At 51.6% G+C, this 27,585-nt stretch overlaps 3 protein-coding genes across 3 annotated transcripts in view; all 3 read left to right on the top strand.

The window, feature by feature from the left end:
- Positions 1–27,585, top strand: part of ENTPD4 (ectonucleoside triphosphate diphosphohydrolase 4) — a 93,201-nt gene that overhangs the window by 33,490 nt on the left and 32,126 nt on the right. The gene's annotated exons all lie outside the window — the stretch shown is intronic.
- NKX2-6 (NK2 homeobox 6) lies at positions 5,919–8,566 on the top strand. The gene is made up of 2 exons (XM_027714080.1): positions 5,919–6,048; positions 8,004–8,566. The coding sequence occupies exons 1-2, from the start codon at positions 5,919–5,921 to the stop codon at positions 8,564–8,566; spliced, it is 693 nt and encodes a 230-aa protein (XP_027569881.1).
- NKX3-1 (NK3 homeobox 1) lies at positions 12,116–15,379 on the top strand. Its single transcript, XM_039387053.1, has 2 exons — positions 12,116–12,612; positions 14,951–15,379. Exons 1-2 carry the CDS (start codon positions 12,123–12,125, stop codon positions 15,349–15,351), a joined length of 891 nt encoding a protein of 296 aa, XP_039242987.1. The 5' UTR covers positions 12,116–12,122; the 3' UTR covers positions 15,352–15,379.

Genomic DNA, 27,585 nt, shown 5'->3' with positions numbered 1-27,585 from the left:
AGAAAGGGCTGCAGGAGGAGCTCCTTTTTTTTTTTTAAGTGAGAATGTTGCAGTTTGGGGGTCAGAGAGGTGGAACTGAGGGGTGGGGGGGGGCTTTTTAAAAGTCTTTGGAAAGGTTTTATGGGACTTTTTCCAAGAGATCCCTTTTAAATCCCCCTCCCCTGTGCAGCTCGGGGGGTGATGGGGGATTTTACACCCCCCTGGAGGTTGTGGGGGCACAGCTGGGCCACACACCCTTTGCTTCCCCAGCATCCAACAGGCACAGACCAAATTCCCCCTTCCCTGAGGAGCATTTCCATCCCAAACACGGAATCCCACAATGGTTTGGGTTGGAAGGGATCTTAAACATCATTTAATTCCACCCCCTGCCATGGGTAGGGACACCTCCCACTGTCCCAGGTTGCTCCAACCTGGCCTTGGACACTTCCAGGGATCCAGGGGCAGCCACAGCTCCTCTGGGAATTCCATCCCAGGGCCTCCCCATCCTCTGAGTGGGGCAGAACCAGATTTTTCCCATATATATGAGTTTGGGATGCTCCAACCCTGCCAGGGGGACAGACGGCAGCCCCTTATCCCGCTGGGAATGTCTGGGAGCTGCAGGGGGGGGCTGGAAAGGCACCTCCAGCTCTCAGCTCCCTGCGGCGGGTTCTGCTGGATGGTTTATTCCCAATTAATTTTGTTTCCAGCAGCTCTTGTGCCACCTGCTGACTGAAGGCTCCCACCACACCCAGCACCCCCCAGTACACCTCAACACAGCCCAGTACAGCCCAGCACAGCCCAGTTCAGTCCAGTACAGCCCAGCACTGCCCAGTACACCCCAGCACTGCCCAGTACACCCCAGCGCTGTCCAGTACACCCCAGTACAGCCCAGCACAGCCCAGTACATCCCAACACAGCCCCGCATAGCCCAGCACACCTCAGCACACCCCAGTAAACCCCAGTACACCCCAGCACAGCCCCGCACAGCCCAGTACATCCCAACACAGCCCAGTACATCCCAACACAGCCCAGTACAGCCCAACACAGCCCAACACTGCCCAGTACAGCCCTGTATATCCCAGTACATCCCAGTACACCCCAGTACACCCAGCACAGCCTAACACTGTCCAGTACAGCCCAACACAGCCCAGTACACCTCAACACAGCCCAGCACAGCCCAGCACAGCCCAGTATAGCCCAGTACACCCCAGCACAGCCCAGTACAGCCCAGTACACCCCAGCACAGCCCAGTACAGCCCAGCACAGCCCAGTACAGCCCAGCACAGCCCAGCACAGCCCAGTACCCTCCAGTACACCCCAGCACACCCCAGTACAGCCCAGTACAGCCCAGCACAGCCCAGTACCCCCGAGTACACCCCAGTACAGCCCAGTACACCCCAGTACACCCCAGCACACCCCAGTACAGCCCAGTACAGTGATGCTGCAAGATGCACAGAGTTAGAAACTCGACCACCCGCTGCAAACGCACTGGATTCCCTCCTTCCCATGGGAACAGGGCGGGAAGGAGCAGGGATGCTCCTCCAGCTGCCTCCTTAAAACAGTGACAGACAAGCCCAGAGAACGCGATTTTCTGAGTCCCGATGCCCTCCATCTGCCAGCGCCGGGGGACACGGAATTATTCTTGACGTTTCGCCAAAATAATCCCGTCTAAAAATAACTCCTCTGCTCCAAAGGCACCCGGAGCACTTTTAACCCCGAGCAGTATTTTTGTCTCCCGGCTGTGACACAGCAAAGCCCTAAAAATCAGCGGTTCCTGCCCGCCCACTGCTCTGGAACCGCGGGGCTGTGGGAGCGCAGAGAGGGGGATTTTTTCACCCTTTCAGTCCTCGGGTTTGGAGCTCGGAGGAGGAGCGGAGCTGCACATCTCGGCTGTCCAAGCAGAGGGCACTGCTGGCTCAGGATTCGAGCCGGGGCTCAGGGGTTTAAGTCAGTCCTAAAGTCCTGCTGGCACAGCAACCCTCTGCCTTAGTAGATATCGCTGCAGCAGCAGCTGAGAAACAGAAACCACCTTTCCACTTAATCCCCCCGGTTGCAACAGGTCCCCAGAATACCAGGAGTAATTAAAAATGGTGGTAAATCCCAGCTGAAGAGAACAGTGACACAGAGCACCAGGGAAGGGCTGGCTTGGCTCAAAATGGATAAAATGGGGGGGAAAGGAGATAAATAGAGATAAATCGAGGCTAGAAGGTGCCAACCTGCCCCACTTTGGGGGGTTCAGCCTTGTGACGCTACTCCTTGCACTTGTCCCATCCCCATGTCCTTCCACCCTGCCCACCCCGGGCAGGGATGTGGCTCCATCCCAAAGTCACAAAGAGGGTTCTCCATGAAAACTTCCTAAAGTTTAATTTCACGTTTTCATATTTTTATATTTCCATCCGGCGGGTTCTGAAAGAAAGCACCTTTCCCTGTTTTCCCACCCCCTTCCCCCTCATGATTATTAGAAAGCCTTGGAGAGGGAATCTGCTCCCCTCACCCTCCTGCACTTCACTCTCTGCCACCAATTCCATTTTCTCTGCCTTTTGTTTTGTTCCGCTGATGAAAAAGGACAGAAAGCAGCCGGGGGAAAAGCAGAGGATGTAGAAAACCCTTTTAAGTTCAGCTTCAGCTGCATCAAAGCACTCACGAACTCCTTAGAGGTGTCTGTACGTGTGCTCCGTGCTTGCAACACCTCCTGCGTCCACCTCGCTCATTACTCCCTTTATTTCCATTATATCCCAATTATTCCCGGAGTAAATATTCTCATTATTTGAGCCCTTTAAAAACACCTTAAGAACAAAACCTCCCGGCAGGACAGGAGCGCTGGAGGGGGAGGGGGGTTGGCTGCCCCATCATGCCCCTGGCAGGCAGAGTCGGGTTTCCAGGGCTTCGGATGCTCCTCCGACATCTCATCGGGATCTTGATGCATCCCAGAAATCAGATACCCGCAGAAATCCCGCCGTTCAGCCCCGCCGGTGGCTGGGAGCAGCTTTCTCCTGCTTTCCCCTAACCCGGTTAGGAGGAGCAATAACGTCCCTGCGGAGCCGTAACCGCATTAACTCCCGATGGTGGCTCGCGATGGATCCTCCCCGTCTCCTTCCCGGGAATTCCCCAGGGGCAGCTCCCCCCCGACGTGTCCATGCCCAGCCCCGCAGGAAGGGCCTGAGCCCTCCTGGATGTCTGGGAAAGCTCCCGGACACAGGGCAGGGAGCAGAGCTGGGGCTCCGGGCAGCAGGGGTTGGCAGGGGAGAAGCCGTGGGGGCGATTTAGGAGCCTCATCCCAACCTCTGGATGCTTCCGAGGCTGCTCTGCCAGCAGGGGAGGGCTGGGTGAGACCCAGGATGGTCACTGATCTGAATTAATGATTTAATTTTATTTAGTAATAATTTTATTAATTCATCAATAATTTTATTAGTCACTACCTGTTATATATTGATATATTATTATATATCATCGTATTGTTGTATTTTATTCTTATATTAAAAAATAAAATAGAATTAATACAATATTTGCTACGTTATGCATAGTGCTAAATATATAATAATTAATGATAAATGTCAAAGACAGAAAATAATCAATTAAAGTTAATAAACTGAATTAATCCTGCTAAAATCCGTTTCCCTTCACTCTCCCACTCAACCCACCCCGCGCTGCTCCCTCCGCAGGTCCTGAGAGCCAAATCCAGCCTCGCCATTAATCTCGGAGTCATTAGGGGAGGATAAAGGTACTTACCCCAATTCCTTCCTGCTCGTCTCGATCCCAGCCAAGCATTTCGCGTCGGCGCCGCCGCCTCCCGCCAGCGACGAGGTGTAAAGTTACCGCCTGTTTGCTCCTGCCTTTCGGTGCTTCCAGCCCCCAGCGAGCCGTTTAGACGTGGCAATGAATCGAGCCGGGAATTGGGAAGGCGCTGGGCGGGTGGGACACAGCCCCGGGCTGGTAACTTAATTGTACAAAAACACCCTAAGTAACCAGAACTAATAATATATAGAAAAATAATATAAGTAACATGCCAAAATAAAATAAAATAAAATAATAATAATTATAAATAATAATAGCCCTCAAACAGCCCAATTAACACCTTAGTCCTTTTTGAAGGACTTCACTTGAAGTGAAGGAAAACTTGAATTCCAGTGCTGCGATTCCTGACCCTGTGCTGGAAAGTCCTCCTGGCGTTTACTCCTTCGTTTGGGGCTCAATTTTTAGCACTTGGGGGAGAAAGGAAACCCCCAACCCGGACTTTGAAGGGTTTTTATCGGGTAGGATCATTTCAGGCCGTGGTTTGTCCGGGAGGGAACTGCCCGGGAAGGGCTGGGTGGGCAGGAGGCTCCAGCCCGGGCTGGTTCTATGAGCTGCAGCGTCTCTCCTCTGCTGGATCAGGAATTTGGGGGTCTGGGAAGCAAGTGCAACAACCCAAAAAAGGCAAAAAAAGCCATCTGAGAGGAGAGTGGGTGCTCTGCACAGGGCAGAACCCCGGGAGCAGGGCCTGGGCTTTGCCCCCCCCCCCGAAGGGATCCAGCAGATGCTGAAGGGATGTTGCACCACGAGCCCACAAATTCAACCCCTCCCGCTGCCAAACCCTCCGAGGGAGGTGGGCTCGGGGTTTCCCACGTTGTGTTCAGTCGTAATTCCCACTTTACGCTGGAGAACAGGGATCGTGGGATCATGGAAAGGGACCTTAAAGGCCGCCCCGTGTGCAGGGATGTCCCGTGGGGGTGAGTGCACGTGGGGGTGAAATCAGGGAGCACAGGGGCTGGGAATGAAGCCGGGTGTTCCGCAGGAATTAGGGCCGACCTGGGGGGATCTGAAGCACAGAATCACAGAGTCACTGAGCTTGGAAAAAACCTCTGAGACCATCGAGTCCAACCTGTGACCCGACCCCACCTCGTCCCCCAGACCATGGCACTGATGCCACATCCAGGCTCTGCTTAAACCCCTCCAGGGACGGGCACTCCCCCCCTCCCCGGGCAGCCCATTCCAAGGGCTGATCTCCCCCTTTGGAACGAGTTTCTTCCTAAAAGCGGCGCTTCTGGGCCCTTTTGTGGCCGAGCCACTGTATTTATTTTCCCTGCCGTCCCAGCCCCTCACTTCCTCGCCTGCATTTGGGTGGTTTATTTATTCAGCCCCCCCTCCCAGCCCGGTTTGGCCGTTCCGGTGCTGCGGGAGATACCGACCCAGCCCAGACACAAACGAGCCCTGGCTCTGTCAGGGCTGTCAGCAAACACCAGCGCCTGAGGCCGGCCAGGAATTTTAATTGAAATCGCCGGTCCCTGGGCTCAGATAAGGCCCGGCATCGCCCCACGGGGGACCGCGAGCCCACCCCGCTCCCCAGACTCCCGCGGGGTGCCCTGGCCCCGCTCCGTGCCCTGGCACGGGGTTGCCGGCTCGGTGCCCGCCCGAGGCAGCACTGGGACATCCTGGGAGGGAACTGGGAGGGAACTGGGGCCCGGAGCTGTCCCCGAGTAGCGAGGGCTCCTCCAGCATCCCCCCCCCCCACCGCCCGCAGGAGCTTGGTGGTCTGCGCTCCTTATCAGCCCTTATCTCCCGAAGCCGCTCGCTAATGTGACCTTAATGGAGCTAAATCGACTCGATTTGTTTTATTGCGGCTTAGCCCAAACCCCAACAGCCCTTTCCAACCCCCCGAACCCCCCCCTTCCCTCTTCCCTTGTTTTGGAAACACGGAGGGAAGGGGCTGCTCCTTCCTCGGAGCTCGGGGGGGGCAGCGTGTGGGGAGCCGGAGCATCCCGGGCTGCAGGGAGAGCCCTCCGGGGGACTGTCCCTCCTTTCCCTTCTCCCTGCGACCCCCGGGGACCCCCCCGAGCCCGGTGGGCCGGCGGGGGCCGGGGGTGGTGCCCGGTCCGGCGGCTGCGGGAGGGTCCGAGGCGGGAGCGGGGCTGGGAGCGCTCGGTGGCTCCGGCACCCCCGCGGCCCCCCGGCCCCGGGAGATGCTGCCCACCCCCTTCTCGGTGAAGGACATCCTCAACCTGGAGCGGCCGGAGGCTGCCGGGGGCCCCCGCGCCCCCTCCGGACCCCGCAGCCCCCGCAGCCCCGACGGGGAGGACGAGCCGCCGACGCGTGAGTGACCCTCGGGGCCGGGGGGGCGGCGGGGCGGGGGGGACTCCCCTAAAGAGAGGGACAGAGAGACCGGGAGGACCCCACAGAGCTGCTTTCGTTCCCCTGGAGCGGAAAACCGAGAGCAGCGGAGCCGCTCGTTACATCCTCGCACGCCCCTTCCCGCCGCTCCCGGTGGTCCCCGCCGCGGGCCACGGCCAGTTTCCTCATTTTCCCCCTTTTTTCCCCTTTTTTTCCCTGTGATATGTTTGGGGGGGGGGGGGTTGTTCAGGGTATTTTCGGGGCATCCCGGTGAGCCCCGGCCCCCCAGCGCATCCCCCGTGCACTCCCGGAGCTCCGGCTGCCCCGGGAGAACGGAGCGGCCCGGGAGGTGGATGCAGCTGGGAGGGGGTGGATATAGGACAGAACCGGGGCTTTTTCTGCCCCAAAATCGCCCACCGTCACCGTTTCCGACGACAAACCCCCCTCCGTGTCGATGCTCCGTAGATCGTCCCCGCTGGGGACGCCGAGGCGCTCCCGGGGATGCTCCAGAGCGGTCCCCGAGGGGGAATCGGGCGTGTCCCCCCTTCTCCCCGCTGCCAAAATCCCGCAAAGCTTCCTTCGCTCGTGTTTCCCCAATTCCCGGCGGCCGCGGAGCGGAGGAACGGCGAAACCAGTAGGAGCAGAGCGCGAGCACTGGGCGGCACTGGGATCCAGCGGGAGAGAGCGGGAGGGGGCGAGAGGAGCCCGGGGTGGGCTCTGCCCGCTCCGCACCTGCATTCGGAGCCCTCCGACCCCCCATTTCCCCGCAGAATCCCCTGGAATTCCCGGAGGAATGCTGGGAATTGCCTGCCGGGGAACCCGAGCGCATCCCAAGAGCCGGGAAGTGGCTGCCGGGAATGCTCCCGGTTGCTCGCGTGCCGCGCGAAATCCCGGCAAATCCAAAAAAAAAACCGAACCAGCGACTCCTTGGAGTCTTCTCCCAGAGCCAACAGTTTTTCCTCCTTCGTTCCCAGCCCCTCCGGTTTTTTTTTGTTCTGCTGGAATTCGCAGGGATGTGGGATCCCCCTTTCCTGGGTTCTGGAGGTCTGGTTTCCATCCCTCCCGTGCCCCACTTTCCCTGTGCCCCTCAGGCTGGAGCTGCCCAGGGTGGCACTCCCAAAATACCCCAGGAATCCTTAGGAGGCACCAAAAGCAGCCGCTATCCACAATTAATAGAACAGCCTAATTCTATCCAAAAAAAAAAAGGGGGGGGCGGGAATATCACAGGAAAGGTCATGTTAATTTATCAACTATCAGCCTTAAATTTATTAATTTATCAGTTTATCAACTATCAGCCTTAATTTATCAAATATCAGCCTTAAACTTATTAATTTATCAACTATCAGCCTTGTATTTATTAACTTATCAATTTATTGATTTACCAACTATCGGCCTTAAATTTACCGACTACCAACCTTCAGATTATTAATTTCTTAATTTATCAACTGTCAGCCTTAAATTTATTAACTTATCAATTTATTGATTTATCAACTGTCAGCCTTAAATTTATCGACTACCAGCCTTCAATTTATGAATTTATTAATTTATAAACTCTCAGCCTTCGATTTATTAACTTCTTAATTTATCAACTATCAGCCTTAAATTTATGGACTATCAGCCTCAAATTTGTTAATTTATCAGCTTATTGACTATCAGCCCTAAATTTATTAATTTATCAATTTATCAGTTTATCAACTATCAGCCTTAAATTTATTAACTTATCAATTTATTGATTTATCAACTACCAGCCTTAAATTTGTTAGTTTATCAGTTTATCAACCATCAGCCTTAAATTTACCGGCCATCAAGCTTTAATTTATTGATTTATTAATTTATCCCCTGTATCAGCCCCGTTTCATCTTATTCCCGAGGGATGCCGTTCCCGGTGGAATGGGAAGGGGGATGGATTTGGGGCTCACTTTTTTGCTTCTCTGCAGGGAAATGTTGGCTCGCCCCTCCCTTGGAGGGGGAGGAGGAGAAGAAAAGCCCCCCGTGCCCCCCTCCCAGGCCGCGGCAGAGGAGGAAGCCGCGCGTCCTGTTCTCCCAGGCGCAGGTTTTCCAGCTGGAGCAGCGATTCCAGCGGCAGAAATACCTGTCGGCGCCGGAGCGGGAGGAGCTGGCGCGGCTGCTCCAGCTCAGCCCCACGCAGGTGAAGATCTGGTTCCAGAACCGGCGCTACAAGAGCAAGAGGCAGCGCCAGGACAAATCCCTGGAATTGGCCGCCCACCCCCCGCCCCCCCCGCGCAGGGTGGCGGTGCCAGTGCTGGTCAGGGATGGCAAACCCTGCCTGGGGGGCTCCCGGCCTTACCCGGCCTTTGCCAGCCTGCCTGCCGGCCCTTATTCCTGCCGATCCTGCTACGGCTCCTGCGGGGCTGGATTTGGGGGGGGTTATCCCGGGGGGCCCCCCGGTGCCGCCCCCGGGAGCGGGGGAATGGCCAGCGCTGCCCGGCTCCCACCCCCGGCCCTCGGGGGGGGACCCAGGGCTGGCAGGTGGAGGTGAGGACGATCCAGGAGCCAAATCCAAGGGATTCCCGCCAGCCCGGGCAGCGGGACGACTCCAGCACCCTTTCAGCGGAGGGAAAAGCTTGGGAAAAGCTCCCTGGAAAAGCTTGGGAAAAGCTCCCTGGAAAAGCTCAGGAGAAGCTCCCTGGAAAAGCCTGGGAGAGAAGGGGACGCTGCCACCCCAGCACTGAGACTTTGGGGAGCCAAGGACTCTGTTATTTATTATTAAACACAAGGACTTGGAGTCTGGCCCCTCCCAGCTCCCAGAGGATTTGCTCCTCCGGGATTTGCTCCATCAGGAGGGTGTGAACACCGGATTTCTTCCTAAGGACAACTGGAAAACACACACCACTGTGGTTTTTTGTGGACAGCATTGAACGGTTTGACTTCCTCTAATCTTTTGAAATATATTTCTGATTTATATGTCTTAATATCTCCCAGCACAGGTGTCCATTTCTGTCTTTATTATTATTATTATTATTATTATTATTATTGATTATTATTATTATTATTATTATTATTATTATTATTATTATTATTATTGATTATTTGCAAATAAAACCCCAATTGGTAAAATGGTGTTTTCACTCTCGCCTTCCCCTCACTTTGTATTTGGAATTTTTCCATCCGTGGTTTTGGCACCTGAGCATCAAAAACCTAGCTCACAGGAAAAAAATTAAACTCTAATTAAATGCTAATAATTAATGCAGAAAGATAATCACCTTGTGGTCCAAGCTCAGGGAGCTCCCAAGGTTTAACCCCCTCCAAGATTTATCCCTCTCCAAGGTTTATCCCTCTCCTTAACTCCTGACAAATGTTTTCAGCTCTCCTGGTTTTTCTTTACTGCTAAAATGGGTTTGTAGGTACGTTATGGGGCAGTTCCCAGGATCCCACTGGGGGTTGGTGTCACCTGAATTATCCCAACCCCATCCCTGAGCAACCAAGAGGTCCAGGATTCCTAAATCAGGATCCAGCATCAAATGCCTTGATTATATTTATGTATTGATTATATTTGTATAATATTCCTTATATATTATTATATTATATATAATATAATATATAATATTTTATATATTATTATAATGTATATTTACATGTCTATCCCTATTTAATAAATTTATTAATAAATAGGGATAGACATTTATTAAATACATTTAATAAATGTTGCTGATTATATATTGATATTAATAAATATTAATAGATATATTTATTAATAAATGTATTTATTAAATGCAGGAGAGCTGGATGTCCCAGTGACACAGAGTCACCACCACACAGGACAGGGGAAATCTCCCCCTCTCCATCCCTGTCCCTTTTCCAGGCTGTTCCCCCCTCTTCCCACCTCATTCCCAAGGGCTTCTTATCCTCCCCAAAAGACTTGCAGGAGGCAATTAAGCTTTTATCTGTGATCCCACTCAGCCCCATCACTTCCCAAATGGGACATCCCTGACACCCAGCTCAAACCAGAAAATCCCTCTGGGGGAGATAACTCCTCTTCCTGCTGCTCCGAGGCTTCGGAGCACGCGGAGCCCCTGGAAACGCCTGGATCCTGCCCCTTCTCCTCCCCTCCATCCATCCACACTCACTCAGGGATATCTGGGGCTCGGGGCTCCGGCCCAGGGGAAGATTCCACGGGGTCCTTGCGCTGGGAATTGCTGCTGGCACCGGGAAAAGCCTTGGCAAACAGCAGCATCCCAGTGCGGGGGCTGAGAGGTTTTCCTCGGAGCTTCAGCAGCAGAACGAGGCAAAGCACAGGAAACTCCCCCAAATCAACACAGAAATCCAGGAAGGAAATCGTTTCCCTTGCCAGCTCAGGATGAAAAGGGTTGGAAATGGGAATTATGAGTGCAGGGGGAGTGTTTGGACAGCACGTGGTGGGATGGTCGGGGCTGTCCTGTGCAGGGCCAGGAGCTGGACTCCAGGATCCTTTTGGATCCAACTGAACAACTCCAGACGTTCTGGGAAGGCACCATTGATTCCCCTATTGTGGTTTGGGAAGTGATCAACTGGAATTAAATGATCCCTCGGGAAGGGAAGGAGTTGCCCGTGGGAAGAGAAGCCCTTCTGCTGGGTCTGGAGCCCGGAATGGTCGTGGATGGACACTGGGCTGAGCCCCTGTGGGTGCAGGGGAAGGGGCTCTGTGGTGGGAAAACTGTCTCCCAAATCCAGCAGGGACCCTTTGGAACGCCCCCCACCCTCCAGCAGCACCTTCCCCAACCCCTAATTCGCTCTCCAGAACCAAATTTTGGGGGTTGGAGAGTCACAATAAAACCCTCGGGCTGCAATTCCTGCATAAATCTTCCCAAATTCCCGTTCTCTGACTGAATTATTGAAGCTGCTGAGGTTTTCCGAGCACGCAGTGGATACAGGGGGATATTTTCCAGGCCAGCAGGTTAAAGAAGGAGGGGGAAAAAAGGGCGGGATAAAGCAGAGTTTGGGACAGAGTTTGCACAACCTGCTCCAGGCTTTGGGCTGCTGTAACCAAACACCCTCCTGTAAAATCAACAAAGTCCTCGGGGGACTGCAGGGAAATCTATTGTTTCCCTTTTTAAGGTTAAAAAAAAAAAAAAAACACGCCCAGGCTTTTCAGCTGAGGGGAAAAGCTGGGTTTGGGCAAGTTTTGGGAATAAAAGGGTTGACCAGTGCTCTTTGCACCAGCAGAAGGATTCTGGAGTCACCAGAGCTATGGGAGGTCCTGATTTATTGAGATATATTGATATATTCCAAACAGAAACTCTGGAAGAACAGCTACAAATAAAGTAGATCCTGAGGAAAATAATCTGTTTTAACACTCGTGGGTTTTCTTGGATTTGGGAAGGTTTTGCCCCTTTTGGGTGCCCAAGGTCTTGCAGGATGGTGTGTAAAGGTCCTGAAGCTTCCTCATCCCACAGCTGGGCAAGGAATTAGGCTGAGCTTTAGGCTTAAACCTTCGTGTGAACCCTCAGCCCTTTTCCATGGGAGGATTTGCCTCTGGAGCTGCTCCCCCTCTGTGTTCCATCTTCTTCTTCAGCTCTGCAAAGTGGGTGAAAAGCTCTTTGATGTTTTCCCCCTGTTCTCCAACACACTGGAAATGCATCAGAGGGAAGAAAAAAACCCCCAAATAAACTAAAAAACCACCCAGCCCTTTCAGTTCTTCACTTTTCCCAAAAGTTTTCCCAAAGAGCTCAGGGATAGAAATCATTCCCATAAGGAGGAGGGAGCAGAGCTCTGTCTCTCTCCTCTCCCAAAAAAACCTCAGTCTGGAAGCGTTTTGATCCCAAAACTCCCATCCTTCTCCTGGTCCTAAAAGCCAGGGGGTGATCTGCCAGCAGGGAAGGGATCCCTGGGGAAGGATCCGCGTGCGGAGCAAGAGGGAGAAGCCCAGAGCCAAAAATGCGCCGGGAGCCAAGAGCCGAGGGAAGGGCGTAGACAGCGCCGGGGCTCTCCAATCAGCCCCGGGAGGCTTGGCTGCCGCCGGGATAAATCCAGAGCCGGGAGGGTGGGAAGGCAGCGGAGCTCCGGGCAGGGCCAGCGGGAGGAGGAGAAGGAGAAGGAGGAGGAGGAGGAGGAGGAGGATGAGCGCCGGGGCGCTCCCGGGAAGGAGGCAGAGCTCCCCCAGCAGCGCCCCGGCAGCGATGAGCCGGAGCCCCCCGGCCCCCCAGCAGCCCAGCCCGGCCTCCTCCAGGCCCAGGACATCCTTCCTCATCCAAGACATCCTCTGGGATGGGGCGGAGCGCGGAGCGCGGCTGGACAGGGGCAGGAGCAGAGGCTTTGGCAGCGCCGGGAATGGGGAGAGCGGAGCGGCCCCGGCCGACGGGAGGGAGGGCGGCTCCGACCCCGGGAACCACCCCGGGAGCCCCCATCCCACGGGAGCATCCCACGGCACAGGCACAGCCCGGGAAGAGGACACAGGTGAGGGCTGCGAGCTCCTGCTGGAGCCGGCGGGCTGGGAATGGGGCAGGGAATGGATCGGGAATGGCTGGGCTGGGATTAGGGAATGGATCGGGAATGGATCAGGAATGTCTCTGATGAGGTCAGGGAATGGATCGGGAATGGATCAGGAATGTCTGTGCTGGGGTCAGGGAATGGATCAGGGAATGGATCAGGAATGTCTCTGATGAGGTCAGGGAATGGATCAGGGAATGTCTGTGCTGGGGTCAGGAATGGATGGGGAATGGATCAGGGATTAGATCAGGAATGTCTGTGCTGGGATCAGGGAATGGATCAGGAATGGCTGTGCCTGGCTCAGCCCAGGGACAGGATCCAGCCCCGGCTGCTGGATCAGACACACTTGGATCAAACCCCCGGAACTTCCCAGCCCCGGCAGGGGCAGAGGAGGGGATTTAGGGACTGTGTGAAAACCTTTCTCCGGGTACCTCAAACAACTCCAAGGTCTGAACCTGCCTACAACGATGTTTAAAAACTCCCAGTTGATACATTTCTACAATCCCTTGGGAAACAAATTCCCCTTTGATGCAGAAGATCTCAGGAAAGGCGGAATGCAGATCCCAACATCCCAAAACACGAGTTTTTGTGCCTGGTGTCCCTGTCCCTGCTGCAGCACGAGCCCATCCAGGGCTGGGGGGGGGGGGGTGGACTCAGCCTTTCCCTGAGCTAAAACAGCCAAAAAAGCAATTTTGAACTCCCTGGTGAGCAGATCCTGCTCCCTCCAACAGCCCCTGCCAGGGGAATCTTGGCTTTGCATCTCAATTCTATTAAAAGAAGTTCCTACATAAAAGCAAGTTCAGAGACAGCCCCTGGGCTGATTAATCGAAACCCAAAAATCACTAAAAGCCACCCCAAATCTCCCAGGAAGTGTAAATGAGCCCAGCCCTGGCATTCCAGGGGGACAACCAGGATTTACACCAGCTGGGAGCTGTTGTTTCCACCTCGAGCGTTGTATTCACACCTTGAGAAAATACACTTTAAAAAAATCACTAAAGGCAAACGGAAATTGGCTCGTTTCCATCCTGACACTGCACAGAAAGGAATGAACTGCCCAAATAAAGCGAGTTGAGAAGCTTCAGGAGCTCCAGGTGACACTTCCCAGGAGCTCTGGGCCGTGACTCCGGTGATCCATCGGTGCCACGAGGGATAATCCAGAGGCAAACACTGGGATCCAGGGCCAGCTCTGCAGTTTGAGGTGGAAAGCCAGGCCTGAAGGTTTCAGACTACCCTAAAATTTCTTGGAGTTGTGGGATGGAAAAGGAAGGGATTGATTTTCAGTGGTTTCCACCTGCAGCCTGCTCCGAGCTGCTCTGATCCCCCGCTCCTGAGCCATCCTCTGGAGCCTGAGGACTTTCTTTGGGATTCTTTGGGAATCAGGCTCTGATCCCCCGCTCCTGAGCCATCCTCTGGAACCTGAGGATTGGTTCTCTTTGGGAATTAGGATTTTCCTATGGGCACGGGAGGATATTTAAAAAAAAAATGCCTAAAAATGTGAATTCTGCATTAAAAATCTCAAGAGCCTTTGACACCACACGGGACACAACAGAACCTTGGGGGCTTGGGGAGAACTTCCACCAGCACTGAAATGTAACATTCCAGGGATATTATTGCCTTCTATCCTTGTCCTACTCCTTGTCCTACTCCTTGTCCTACTCCTTGTCCTACTCCTGGTCCTACTCCTGGTCCTATCCCTATCCTATCCCTGTCCTTCCCCTATCCCTGTCTTTTTCCTATCACTGTCCTTTCCCTATCCCTGTCCTTCCCCTATCCCTATCCTTTTCCTATCCCTATCCTTCCCCTATCCCTATCCTTTTCCTATCCTTATCCTTTCCCTATCCCTTTCCTTTCCCTATCCTTATCCTTATCCTCATCCTCATCCTCATCCTCATCCTCATCCTCATCCTCATCCTCATCCTCATCCTCATCCTCATCCTCATCCTCATCCTTTCCCTGTCCCTGTCCTTTCCCTATCCTTATCCTTTTCCTCTCCTATCCTGTCCCATCCCATTCCTACCCCTACCCTATCCCGTCCCACCCATCCCTCGAATCTCTGGGATGAACCCCTCTGATCCAGGAACACAAACCCCTCCCTTTCCCGTGACTCCCAAACCCCCCACACTGAACAAAGCCATCAAATCCACCAAAACATTCCCGGGACAACACGAACCTTCTGCTCTGCAGGATTTTGGGGTTAACTCTCCGGGATTTTGGGGGTAACTCTGCGGGATTTTGAGGTTAACTCTCCGGGATTTTGGGGTTAACTCTCTGAGATTTTGGGGGTAACTCTGGGGATTTTGGGGGTAACTCTGTGGGATTTTGGGGGTAACTCTGTGGGATTTTGGGGTTAACTCTCTGGGATTTTGGGGTTAACTCTGCGGGATTTTGGGGTTAACTCTGCGGGATTTTGGGGGTAACTCTGCGGGATTTTGGGGGTAACTCTCTCTTCTCTCCACAGATGCCCCTGTGCAGAGTTACCTGGCGGGGTGTGACCCCCCCCTGCCCGCCTCCCCTCGCCCCCCCAAGCCCCCCAAGCGCTCCCGGGCCGCCTTCTCTCACAGCCAGGTCATCGAGCTGGAGAGGAAATTCAGCCACCAGAAATACCTGTCGGCCCCCGAGAGAGCCCACCTGGCCCGGAACCTGCAGCTCACCGAGACGCAGGTGAAGATCTGGTTCCAGAACCGCAGGTACAAGACCAAGAGGAAACAGGTGACGGCGGAGCTGGCGCGCTCGGACACTGCCCTGGCCGGGCACAAGGGGCACCCGGAGCTGCCGGGGGCATCGCTGCTCGCCCTCAGGGCCACCTGGCCCTACCTGCCCTGCCTCTACTACCTGCACGGCTGGAGCCCCTCCTGGTAGCAACAGCTTTTTTTTCTTTCTTTTTTTCCCCCCCTTTTTTTTTTTTTTTTTTTTTTTAAAGCAGAAAACGTCGTTTTTTTTTTGCTTTAAATCCCGGGCGCGGCGTCTCCCCTTTCTAAGTGCTAATTAGGGGAGGGATTCGCAGTAACGACCTCGGTGTCTTCTGCACGAACCTCTTGCCGCTGGCGGTAAAATAACCACCAAAAAAAGAAAAAAAAAAAAAAAAAAAAAAAGCCCAAGACTTTTAAGTGTTTGAGCATTAAATCAAAGCACAACATTAAATTTAATTCTAAATTCAATTAAATTGTTTTATTGCAACGCTCTGGGCTCGCCCAGCTGTGGCTGCCCCATCCCTGGAAATGTCCAAGGCCGGCTTGGAGCAACCTGGGCTAGTGGAAGGTGTCCCTGCCCTTTCTAGTGCTAATTAGGGGAGGGACTCGCAGTAACGATCTCGGTGTCTTCTGCACGAACCTCTTGCCGCTGACAGTAAAATAACCATCAAAAAAAGAAGCCAAAACCAGCCCAGGACTTTGACTGTTTGAGCATTAAATTCATCTTATTTTATTGCAGCTGAGCCTGCCCCATCCCTGGAAGTGCCCAAGGCCAGCTCAGAGCAACCCGGGCTAGTGGGAGGTGTCCCTGCCCCTGGCAGGGGGTGGAACGGGATGGTTTAAGGCCCCTTTCCAAGCCGAACCGTTCCAGGATTCCCCAATCTGCAGCTTTCAGGAGCAGAAAGGGCTGGTCCAGCCCCAGAGACACCAACTGTCCCTCTCTGCCCCCTTTGCAAACCACCTCCCTTTGCCCCTTGCTCGGGGCAAAAAGCAAACTGCTGGCACTGAGCTGGCATGGCACGGGCTGGACGAGCTAAAAACTAGGCTTAAAAATTAGTAAAAAGGCCAAAAATCTCATTTCTGCCATTAATAGCATTAATACTACTGAGCTTAGAGCTCCACAGCCCCCGCCCGGGGCAATACACGTGTTTTTGGGGCAGAATTCGGCTTCTTTGTGCCACACAAAGGGCCTGATGCTGCTGGGGCAGCCGGATTTTTTGGGGGGCACGAGGTTGGGCCGGGGCTGGGGCGGGTTGTCCCCACCCAAAGCCGCCCCTGTGCCCACGGTGCCAAGGCTGTTGGTGGCTCAGGAGCCGTGAGAAGGCCGAGCAGGGACAGGGACAATGGGGCACTGACAGATGAGTTTTGCATATCCGGGTGTTGGCCCTGCTGGAACATTCCCTGTTTAAAGCAGCAGCAGCAGCAGCTGCAGGAGTTCAGCTCTCCCAGCAGAGAATTCCCTGGGGTTTAAAGCCCCTTCCCACCCAAAGCATTCCAGGGTTCTGTGGGATCAAGATTCAAGATAATGATCCTACAAGTCATTTTTTGGTGCATAAACTCCTGCAAGTCATTTTTTGGTGCATAAACTCCTACAAGTCATTTTTTGATGAATAAACTCCTGCAAGTCATTTTTGGCTGAATAAACTCCTACAAGTCATTTTTTGATGAATAAACTCCTACAAGTCATTTTTGGCTGAATAAACTCCTACAAGTCATTTTTTGGTGGACAAACTCCTGCAAGTCGTTTTTTAGGGAGCGAACTCTTCTTTGCAATTAGCAAAACAGCAACGATTTTTATTTATTTATTTTTTTTAATAACTAATCATCCTTAAAACTCCTCTAATTCCACGGGGAAAAAAAATGTAGAAATAAAGGAGGTTTCCAAGAGAGGAGACACATCAACTCTTTTTTTTTTTTTTTTCTGAGCTGGGTTCCACCCCAAAAAAAAAAAAAAAAAAATAAAAAAAGCAGAGCTCTGCTGGAACAAATTGAACCCTCTGAAATAAAAATACGAGGAGGTTTCTTCCCCTGTGAACCTCCCAAAACGTTCCTGTGGTGCCTCTTTTTTTCCAAGAGGGGAATTAATAATCTCAGGGCCCCGACTCCCTCCTGCAGCGGGGAAATACAGAAAGATATCCCTTGGATTTGTCCCTTTACACAGGTTTTTTTTAAGAAATCTCTTGGATTTGTCCCTTTTCACAGGTTTTTTTTTTTGGGGAGGGAACTGCTCTGGATCTCGCAGCTCCCACAGCAAAGGCAAAGCTGCTCCAAAGGCAAATTCCAGGGAAGGGAGTTCAGGGAGAGGAGAACACACGGACTGGAGCCCTTTGCAGGAGATATGAATTTTCTCCCGCTATCAAAAGCTTCTCTCTGAGTTTGGAGGACACTCAGTGGCTTCTTAATTGTCTCAAAGTAACTCTTAATATCTCCAGATAACATTTTTTCCTCCCAGATGCTGCCTGGGTTTTTAGGGGGGAAGGACATCTCCCCTCCACTGTTGCAATGTTTCAAACCCTGCTCCTTTATCCACTTTCCCCACTCCTTGGAACAACAAAAAGCTCTTTATGGCCTCAAAGCCGGACACAACCTCCCCCCCGAGAGCACCTCCCGCGGAATTCCCACCTCCAGACCCTCGGGATGCCGCTTAAATCCGTGATATTTGCACTAAATCCACTGGAAAACAGCTCTGAGCATCCCCTGGAGAGGGATCCCCGTGTCCTTTGCACGGACAGGGATGGGAACCTCACACTGGGAAAGACTCAGCTGGGCTGGGAAAACGAGATAGAAACTCTGAAAATGAGATATAAACGCTGAAAACTAGATAGAAACTGCAAATTAGATATAAACCGAATTTCTTGGATGCTTCTTTGGGAAAATGCTTGTGGCAGAGCTCTTTTTTTCTCCCCCCTTGCTGACAGTTTCCAAGCAGCCAAAAAATCCTCCTCGTGCTCTGGATCCCAAACTTCGCTGCTCCAGTGCAAATAGTTGCTATTTTTGTACATATTTTTTTGATACTGTTTTATCTGATGCTGGTTTATGACCTTCTGGAATAAAGAGAGCAGAATCTTTGCTAAAAAATCCCGGCTGCCTCCGTGGGTTTTTGTCTCTGTGGGGTTTGGGGTTTTTCTTTTCTGAACATCCCACCACAAGTCATGTGAGGGGGAGAGTTTGGTGTCAAATATTCCCCCCCAAAAGCACCATCTCAGGTGGTTCTGCAGGTGGAAAACCATCATCCAGCCCTAATTTTAGGTGCTCAGCCCCCAAATCCTGCCCCAATCCCATTCCAATCCTATTTCCCAGGATGCAGGCGGGTATTTCCCAAAAGGAAGAGTTTAGAATTGAAGGATTTTCTTTATCACCCCCAATTTAAGCACAATCCCAGTGCCCCCAAGGGTTTTGCACCACAAGAAGCTGTCCCAGTTTTTCCTGCCCCTGCCTTCCAATCCCAAAATCCCAGTCAGGGCCATCTGGGCTCTTTGGGATCATAGTAAGGGAATTTATTCTGGGAGCTGTTGGTGTGAACATTCCCCCTTGGACAGAGGGGGAGAGGGACTGACCTTGGTCCCAGCTGCCCACCCAAACACTCCCATCCCTTCTTTCTCCTGGCAGCTCTTCCCAAATGGAAAAGGAGCTGCAATCACTGCCACCATGCCCAGTTTATATTTATATTATATTTTATATAGTGTACAATATCATAAATATATATAACAAATATTGTATATTATATAAATATTATACATTATATATAAATATTTTATATAAAAATATTATTGTATATAAATAGTAAAATATAAAATATTATATAAAAATATTATTGCGTATAAATAGTAAAATATAAAATATTATTATATAAAAATATTATAATGAAAATATTATAATAAAAATATTATAATAAAATATTATAATAAAAATATTATATATGATATTAATGTTATATATAATATAAATATTATGTATAATATTAATATTATATGGTATGAATATTTTATATTTACATTCTATTTATTTATATTATAAATTACTACTATAATGATTAAATAATTTTAATACACGATTAATATAATTATTATAACTATAGTTGTTAATCATTACAATAAATAAGCAAATCCCGCGGGGGGGGAGTGCCGGGGGAATTAATCAATCACCCATAAAAAACACAATATCCCCTTGATTAATGGAGAAGGGGAGAAGAAAATGCCCGCGGCGAGTTTTAATCGGAATTAACGAGGCAGAACCGGGGAATGTCCGTCAATTAGTGTCGCGCTCCGCCGCCAACGCATCCATCAGGATTAAAGAGTGTCCACAACGCCGCTCGCTGCCAAATCGCTGCTTTAGAGCTCGAGAAGAAAGGGGAAAAAAAATAAAAGAGAGGGGAAAAAAAAAATAAAAGAGAGAAAAAGAAGGCTGAGTGCGGATAATGTAACTGTTGACTAACATTTGCACGCAATAAACCGCATTCTTGGCAAGGAAAGGGCGGGTTCGGAGCCAAGGAAAAGCTTCTACTTGACCCTACAGGAGGTTTGAAGCTGCGAGCAGTGGGAAAGAGCGGCGGGGAGTTAAAGGAGGGGGGTGGGAAAGGCGAGGACACCCCCCGTGCCCGCGGGGAAGGGAGGGGAGGATTCCCGGGGAGAAAAGCGGGAAAACTCAGCGAGGAGAATCTTTTGGGTGCTCCCCGAGGAGAGGGGTGAGTGAAGCTGTTAGGACACCCCATCCCTGGAAGCTGGAATTATATTATAATTCCATATATTGATATATAATGTATATAAAATATATCTCTATATAAAATATATCTGTATATAAAATATACCTGTATATAAAATATATCTGCATATAAAATATATCTGCATATAAAATATATCTGCATATAAAATATATCTGTATATAAAATATATCTGTATATAAAATATACCTGTATATAAAATATATCTGTATATAAAATATATCTGCATATAAAATATCTGTTTCAGTGGAAGTTGTCCCTGCCCACGGAATGAGGTGAAGAGTTCAGAATTCAAACGTTTTGGCTAAAAATCCCTTTTTTTTTTTTGCCCACCTTGGCCGAGCCCCGGGGGTCCCGTTTTCCACAGGGAGAGTTGAATCCCTCTGATCCTCCTGCTGCCCGGGGGAGTTGGGCTCTCCCTCTGCCCCCAGAGCTGGCAGGGACAGCAAGGACACGCGGGAGGCTCCCGGGACATTCCCGCTGGATGCTGCGGGAGCAAGGGAGGACCAGCAGAGGCAGCGGGGGAGGATGCTCACAGCACTGCAGTTGTTGTTTTTTTCCCAGTGCTGTTCCCACTGAGGGCTTTTCCCAGCACCGATTTTAGGATTTCCAAGAGGCACCGGCCTTGCACGGGCTCCCCCAGCAATTCCTTCCATCCAGAGCCTTTTGGGACAAGCACAGTCCCAGAAAAGCAGGTGGGGGAACCTCAGAGTAGGGTCTGTCCCCCCTCAACCCCCCTGTCCACCCTCTGGAGCCCTGCCTGCCCATCCTGAGCCTCCCAGAGGGACATTCCAAGGTTTTTAAGAGTGTTTCCAACACCGCTGGATTTTACACCCTGTGCAGGGAACAGTCTGGGTCACCCAAACATGGCAGGGATGATCAGGGACCTCGGGGAAGGGGAAAGGGATCCTGTCCTGAGGGAGGGATTCCATCCTGAGGAAGGGACTTTTCCTGGGGAAGGGATCCCATCCTGAGGAAGGGACCTTTTCCTGGGGAAGGGATCCCATCCTGAGAAAGGGACATTATCCTGAGGAAGGGATTCCATCCTGAGGAAGGGACCTTTTCCTGAGGAAGGGATGCCATCCTGAGGGACACTGTCTTGGGGAAGGGACATTGTCCAGAGGAAGGAATTCCATCCTGAGAAAGGGATCCCATCCTGAGAAAGGGACATTATCCCGAGGAAGTGACCCTATCCTGAGAAAGGGATCCTGTCCTGAGGAAGGGTTCCCATCCTGAGAAAGGGACCTTTTCCTGAGGAAGGAATCCCATCCTGAGGGATGTGTGAGTGTCCCTTCCCCTGTCATGGGGAAGGGACACTGTCCTGGGGAAGGGATTCCATCCTGAGAAAGGGACCTTCTCCTGGAGAAGGGATCCCATCCTGAGGAAGGAACACTCCTGAGAAAGGGACACTGTCCTGGGGAAGGGATCCCATCCTGAAAAAGGGATCCCATCCTGAGGAAGGGACATTATCCTGAGGAAGGGACCCTATCCTGAGGAAGGAACACTGTCCTAAGGAAGAGACCTTGTCCTGGGGAAGGGATCCCATCCAGGGAAAGAACCCTGGAAGTGACCCTGTCCTGCAGAGCCCCTGCTCCTGAGAGGAGGGAAAATCAGGGATCTGGGCTCTCTGGAAAAGCCTCCCAGGGTACTTTTCCACCATCCTTGGGCCTCCCAGCCCAGCCCAGCCCCGGGGTCCTGCTCGGAGCAGCCCGGGAAGTGAAGGGATCAGCACAAGTCCCTCTGCAAACACAGCCTGGGTGGAGCTCCCGGGGCTCGTCGCCACTCCCGGGAGAACAAATGGCTCCGTCCCCGGGAAAAGGCCCCGGCTGAGCTCTCCCAAATCCATCCTTCATCCTCCCGGGGGACGGCAGCGCTCCTGGAGCGGGGATGGGGAGGGTTTTTTACTATAGAACTCCTTTCTAACACATAATATATAATTTCTTTATTTGTTTATTTATTATAAAATTCCTTTTTAACATACATTATTATATATCATTTATTTATTTATAGAACTCCTTTTTAACATATCATATATAATTTCTTTGTTTATTTATTTATTTATAATAAAATTAATTTTTAACATACCTTATTATATATTATTTATTTATTTATTGAACTCATTTTTTACATATAATATATCATTTATTTATTTATTATAAAACTCATTTTTAATATACAGTATTAATTTTTTTTTATTTCTTTATAGAACTCATTTTTAACATATTATATATCATTTATTTATTTATTTATTATTATTATAGATCTGCAGCCCTGAGAAGGTTTTTGGAGGGTTCAGCCTCCTCCCAGCAACCAAAAATTGATTTTTATCGTGCAAATCCAAGCAGGTGAAAAGGAAAACGGGAGGAAATCCCGGCTTTCCTCTTCCCACCAAAAATATTCCCGTTGAGGCCTCTGAGCCGGGGTGAGAGAAGCAAAACCAAACGATGCTCTGAGCGTGGAGATGGCGCATTGAGAGGGGGAATTTCCTTAATTCCAGCCCCCGAAAGGCCCCAAATTGGCCCCGTTTGGGGCTGGAATTCCATCCAGCTCCTCCCCAGCCAGGGCTTGGCCACCCCACCCCGCTCCGGAGCAGCTTTTACACCTGCAGAAAACACTTACCTGTTCCCCAAACACATCGACGGGCTGGTGAAAGGAATTAAATCCCGTGGCTGAACGTAAATGTTTTTATTGCTTTTGCGGCCAATTGTGGGGAGAATCGAGACCCGAGGGGGGGGAAGGTGGGGCCGGAAAACCTTCCCCTGCCCGGGCTGTGCCGTGTCCGCCAAGGCAAACAAGGCAGCTCAGCGAAAATTTGGGGAGGGGAAAGAGGTGAGATGTTTGTCTTTATGTCCGTTCCCCTTTTAGAGCAGGGCCAATATTTGAGGAGAAACAAAAGATAACGATCGGATGCGGCGAACAAACACGGCCCGGATCCTGGATTAGCCCAAGGGCTCGGAAATCCCAGCTCCGGGCTTTTGGCACAGCTCCCCCGGCAGCGATGAGCCCGGACCCCCCCCTCGGCCCCCCAACAGCCCATCCCGACCTCCTCCAGGCCCAGGACATCCTTCCTCATCCAAGACATCCTCTGGGATGGGGCAGGAGCAGAGGCTTTGGCAGCGCCGGGAATGGGGAGAGCGGAGCGGCCCCGGCCGACGGGAGGGAGGGCGGCTCCGACCCCGGGAATGACCCCGGGAGCCCCCATCCCACGGGAGCATCCCACGGCACAGGCACAGCCCGGGAAGCCGACACAGGTAAGGGCTGCGAGCTCCTGCTGGAGCCGGCGGGCTGGGAATGGGGCAGGGAATGGATTGGGAATGGCTGGGCTGGGATTAGGGAATGGATCGGGAATGGATCAGGAATGTCTGTGTTGGGCTCAGGAATGGATCAGGGAATGGATCAGGAATGTCTGTGTTGGGGTCAGGGAATGGATTAGGAATGTCTGTGCTGGGATTAGGGAATGGATCAGGAATGTCTGTGCTGGGGTCAGGGAATGGATTGGGAATGGATCAGGAATGTCTGTGTTGGGGTCAGGGAATGGATCAGGGAATGGATCAGGAATGCTGTGCTGGGATTAGGGAATAGACCAAGGAATGGATCAGGAATGTCTGTGCTGGGACCAGGGAGTGGATCAGGAATGGATCAGGGAATGGATCAGGAATGACTGTGCTGGGACCAGGGAGTGGATCAGGGAATGGATCAGGAATGTCTGTGCTGGGATTAGGGAATGGATCAGGAATGTCTGTGCTGGGGTCAGGGAATGGATCAGGAATGACTGTGTTGGGGTCAGGGAATGGATCAGGAATGTCTGTGCTGGGACCAGGGAGTGGATCAGGAATGACTGTGCTGGGGTCAGGGAATGGATCAGGAATGCCACATCCCACCCTGGGGGCACCTGCTGGAGCTGCTCTTTGCCTGGAGAATTTCTTGGATCCCTGGAAATGTCCAAGGCCAGGCTGGAGCACCCTGGGATGGTGGATGGTGTCCCAGCCCATGGGATCATCTTTAAGGTCCTTTCCGACCCAAACCATCCCAGCATTCCACAATTTCTCCCTCCAAGCTCTGAGATACCACAGTTACTACTTAATTCTTCCCCCTCTTCTTCTGCTTGTCTGGTTCACTTACAGATCTCCCAGGAACAAACTCCAGGTGGGAATTTTGTCCTCCAGACCTTCACTGCAGGAAATGCTGCAAGTTTAAGGAGTCGCCAGGGTCTGTCCCATAAATAAATCACATTAAAAACACACCCCCATCACACAGATATTTACACAACAATCTGTCCTGGTTCCAGAGGAACCATTAATGTCAATCAGAAAATTTGGGATTTGTTCCCAGGGCAGAGCCACCACCCAGCCCCGAGGGGACAGAGGTGTCTCAGCTCTTGGAAGTGCCACAAGGCCAAGGGGTGGCACCTCCAGCAGCTCATTCCTCCTCCTGGGGAGCCACCCCAAAAGTTTCACAGAACCAGGAGCAAGTTTCCCAGGATGAGGAGCCATCCCAAAATTTTCAGACAATGAGGAGCCATCCCCAAAGTTTCCCAGGATCAGGATTCCTCATTTTGACTCTTCCCAGCATCATCAGCAGGATCTTCCAGGTCCTTTTCCTCTCTAATCCCTCTTTTTTCCTCCTTCCCACCTCTAATAATCCTGGCAGAACATCTTGGCGCTGCCTGAGAAATCAAGTAGACTTTGGAGAGACCAAAAAAAGACCAAACTTGGGCCAAAAAATAACCCCCAAAAAGATGAGGAATTCCTGCTCATGCACCTGCTCCAGCCTCAGGAATTCTGTGGTCCAACCAGGCTGCTCAGGCCCCAAAAATCCCTGGGATGAACCAGGAATATTTCCCACCTGGAGCTGAAACAATCCCCCCACAATGGAAGTTTTATGATTTTGATGCTTTGGTTAAAATTCCCATTTTTTATCCCCTTTAGAGCCCACCTTGGCCAAGCCCTGGGGAGTCCCATTTGCCACAGGGAGAGGTTTATCCCTCAGATTATCGGGATGCTGCTCAGCCCATTTCCCAGGGAACTGTTCCTCCCTCAGAACTGAAACTGCACCAAGAAACGTGGGTTTTTTCCTTTTTATTCAGGTCTTCTGGGGTTTTCCCTTCCAATTCTGCAGCAGAACAAGTGAAACCTCAGCAACTGCAGCTCCCCAGGGCCTCCACTTCATCCAAGGAGGGGTGGGAGGAAGAAAACCTGCAATTTGGGAATTTGCTGCACGAGCCCCAGTCTGTGGGTTGGGTTTGGAAATCCCAGCAGCAATTCCTCGCCAAGAGGATCCCGTTCCAAAACTCTCCAGCGGCTCCTAGAGGAGGGTGAACCCTTTCAGGAGAGTTGGCAGCTCCTGCCAGGCTGGAAAACCCCTCCCAGAAGGATTTTCCTCCTCCAGTGATGACGGGAAAGGGTTGGAGGAGCTGAGCCTGCCAAGTGCTCCGGCGACACTAGAAGGCACCATTCCCTCAGGGATCAGCCTGGCAGGGCCTTCCCCGCCCTCAGCTCCCGAGGAAAACCCCCCAAACACGAGCCCACCAGCACAAAAATCGGCATATTTTATTTCCTTGAGCTCCAGTGATAACAACTGTAGCAGCATCTCACAAAAGAACTCCTGCATTGTTTTAAATACACATTTAAGAGAACACTTTTTTTTTTTTCCAACCCAAAAAAAACCCCCAAACAATACAACTGAAGAACTGCAAAGTTCCTCCTCCTCCCCTTAAATAACGAGTGATGTGCGTTTCTTGCAGAGGAAGCAGCAGAACATGTTTCACAGACCAGGCTAAAAAATCAAACTTCAGGCTCAAAGCTCGGCTTTCAAATGCAAACTAGGAGAGAGGAGGGGCTTTGGGAAGGGGGATCCAGCATCAAGAAGTGTTTCCTGCTGGAGGGAAGAGACCTCTGCAGTTATTCCCCCAGCTGGGCTGGTTTTATGGGAGAGCCAGAAATCCAGGGAGAGCCTGATAAATGTCCAAGTGCTCCTTTATCCACTCCCAGCTCGAGGAAGAGCAAATTCCCAAGAAAAGCTGGGTTTTGATTATTAAATCCCCTCCCAGCTCAAGGAAGAGCAAACTTCCAAGACAACCCGGGATTTAATTAATAGTTATTTGTTGATAATTATTAATTATTGGTGCTCAGCACTCCAGAGGTTCCCCTGCTCTCCCCTCTCCAAGGAGATGCTCAGCTGGCCAAAAACTCAACCAACATCCTGACTTCTCCACAGGCAAATCCAGGCTCCAAGCAGGAGATGAGGCTCTCCCAGAACCCCGAAGGGGAAGGCAGGAATATGAAAGCAGCAGCCAGAGGAAGGGGGTGATGCAGGAGGCACCACTCCAAGTCTGGCTCCTGCACTGGCACTAAAAGCTGCCACCACCCCCCAGGATGCTACAATTTGCCTCTTCAGCATTAAAGTGACCCCAAAATTTCACCTCCCTGGAAACACTCAGTGCAAAACCAGCTGAACTTTGCCACTTTTAAGACACAGGGTGAGTTTGACACAGTGATTAGTTCCTTTAAAGACAAAAGAATTAAAGCATCGCTCGTTTCCCCACGAGGTTCGTTTACACAAGGCACAGAGAGGAGCTCTTGGATTCACCTTCTCCAAAAAAAAAAAAAACCCAGAGCAAAGGGATTAGATGGGATTAGTGTCATCCTAAGGTGGGACATTCCAGGGACACATCCCAGCCCTAAAGCTGCTCCCAAAGCCACATCCCAGGGTGCAGAGCAGGGCAAGTCCCAGGGAGGGGTGGGGATGGACCAGCTGGTGCCCTGGAACTTCTGGTTGCACATCCAGGCTCCTCAAATCCCTCCTGGATCACCCAGGGGGCTAAAAGGGGGGGATTTGGGGTGGGGAGAGCCCTTCCCAGGAGGAGCAGGGCACACAGAGAGGCTGCCACCCTGCCCCAAAGCCCAGCATTCCCACAGCAGGAAAACCAAACCCAGGGCACGAGGAACCTCCCCAGGGTGGGAATTTTGCTTCCACAGGGTGGATTTTCCTCCCCCCAGGGTGGATTTTTTGCCCCAGAGTGGATTTTTTGCCTCCCTGGGGCGGATTTTTCTCCCCCCAGGGTGGGTTTTTTCTCCCTCCTCAACAGAGCTCCTTGTCAAACACAAGCTGGGAGGTGGCTTTGGTTCTTCCCTAAGGCTTTCCCAAGGTTTCTGCTGCTGGTTTGGGAGCTGCCAGGATGTGACCCCTGCGACTCAGGGGCCAAACTGTAAACAGAAGCTCCAGGTGCCCCCCCTTTTCCTGGGAGCAGAGCAGCTCCAGGGACCCACTGGGAGCCCAGGTCGCTCCTGGCAGCAGGATCAGGGCTTTAGGGAGAAAACTGGGAATAAATTAAGGGAGGATGAAGGTTGCTCAGCTGTCACACGCCATAAAAATGTACCTTTAAAAATAAGAGAGTCTGCAAAATAAGTACTTTAAAAAAATCTACATCTTAAAGAGTCTCCTTGTAAAAAAATGGAAAGGAGTTTTCCCCTTTTTCCACCCCCCCCCCCAACAAAGTGACCAGGGATTTCGGGGTGCTCCCCAAAATTCCTTCTCCCCCCCATCCCAACAAGGGGCCACCAAGTACCTGACACCCAGGTGAGAATCCAGGTCACCATTTGGGGGTTAAATGCTGTAAAATTAAAGCCAATCTGGCTATAAAAATAAATGCTTTTGTGTCTTCCTCCCACGGGATGGAAGAAC

This window comes from Pipra filicauda, unplaced genomic scaffold (genome assembly GCF_003945595.2).
Source record: "Pipra filicauda isolate LSUMZ 115617 unplaced genomic scaffold, ASM394559v2 scaffold527_size357992_pilon, whole genome shotgun sequence".
In the NCBI taxonomy this organism is placed as follows: Eukaryota; Metazoa; Chordata; class Aves; order Passeriformes; family Pipridae; genus Pipra; species Pipra filicauda.
The sequence above is the reverse complement of the archived record's forward strand: the minus strand, read 5'-3'. Positions and strand labels throughout refer to the sequence as shown.

What these genes read in the sequence shown, in the direction of transcription:
- NKX2-6 (XM_027714080.1), top strand. Translation starts at nt 5,919, where the DNA reads ATGCTGCCCACCCCCTTCTCGGTGAAGGACATCCTCAACCTGGAGCGG. An exon ending in GGAGGACGAGCCGCCGACGC is followed by an intron (nt 6,049 to 8,003) that starts GTGAGTGACCCT and finishes GCTTCTCTGCAG; the next exon opens with GGAAATGTTGGCTCGCCCCT.
- NKX3-1 (XM_039387053.1), top strand. Translation starts at nt 12,123, where the DNA reads ATGAGCGCCGGGGCGCTCCCGGGAAGGAGGCAGAGCTCCCCCAGCAGC. An exon ending in ATCGGGAATGGATCAGGAAT is followed by an intron (nt 12,613 to 14,950) that starts GTCTGTGCTGGG and finishes TTCTCTCCACAG; the next exon opens with ATGCCCCTGTGCAGAGTTAC.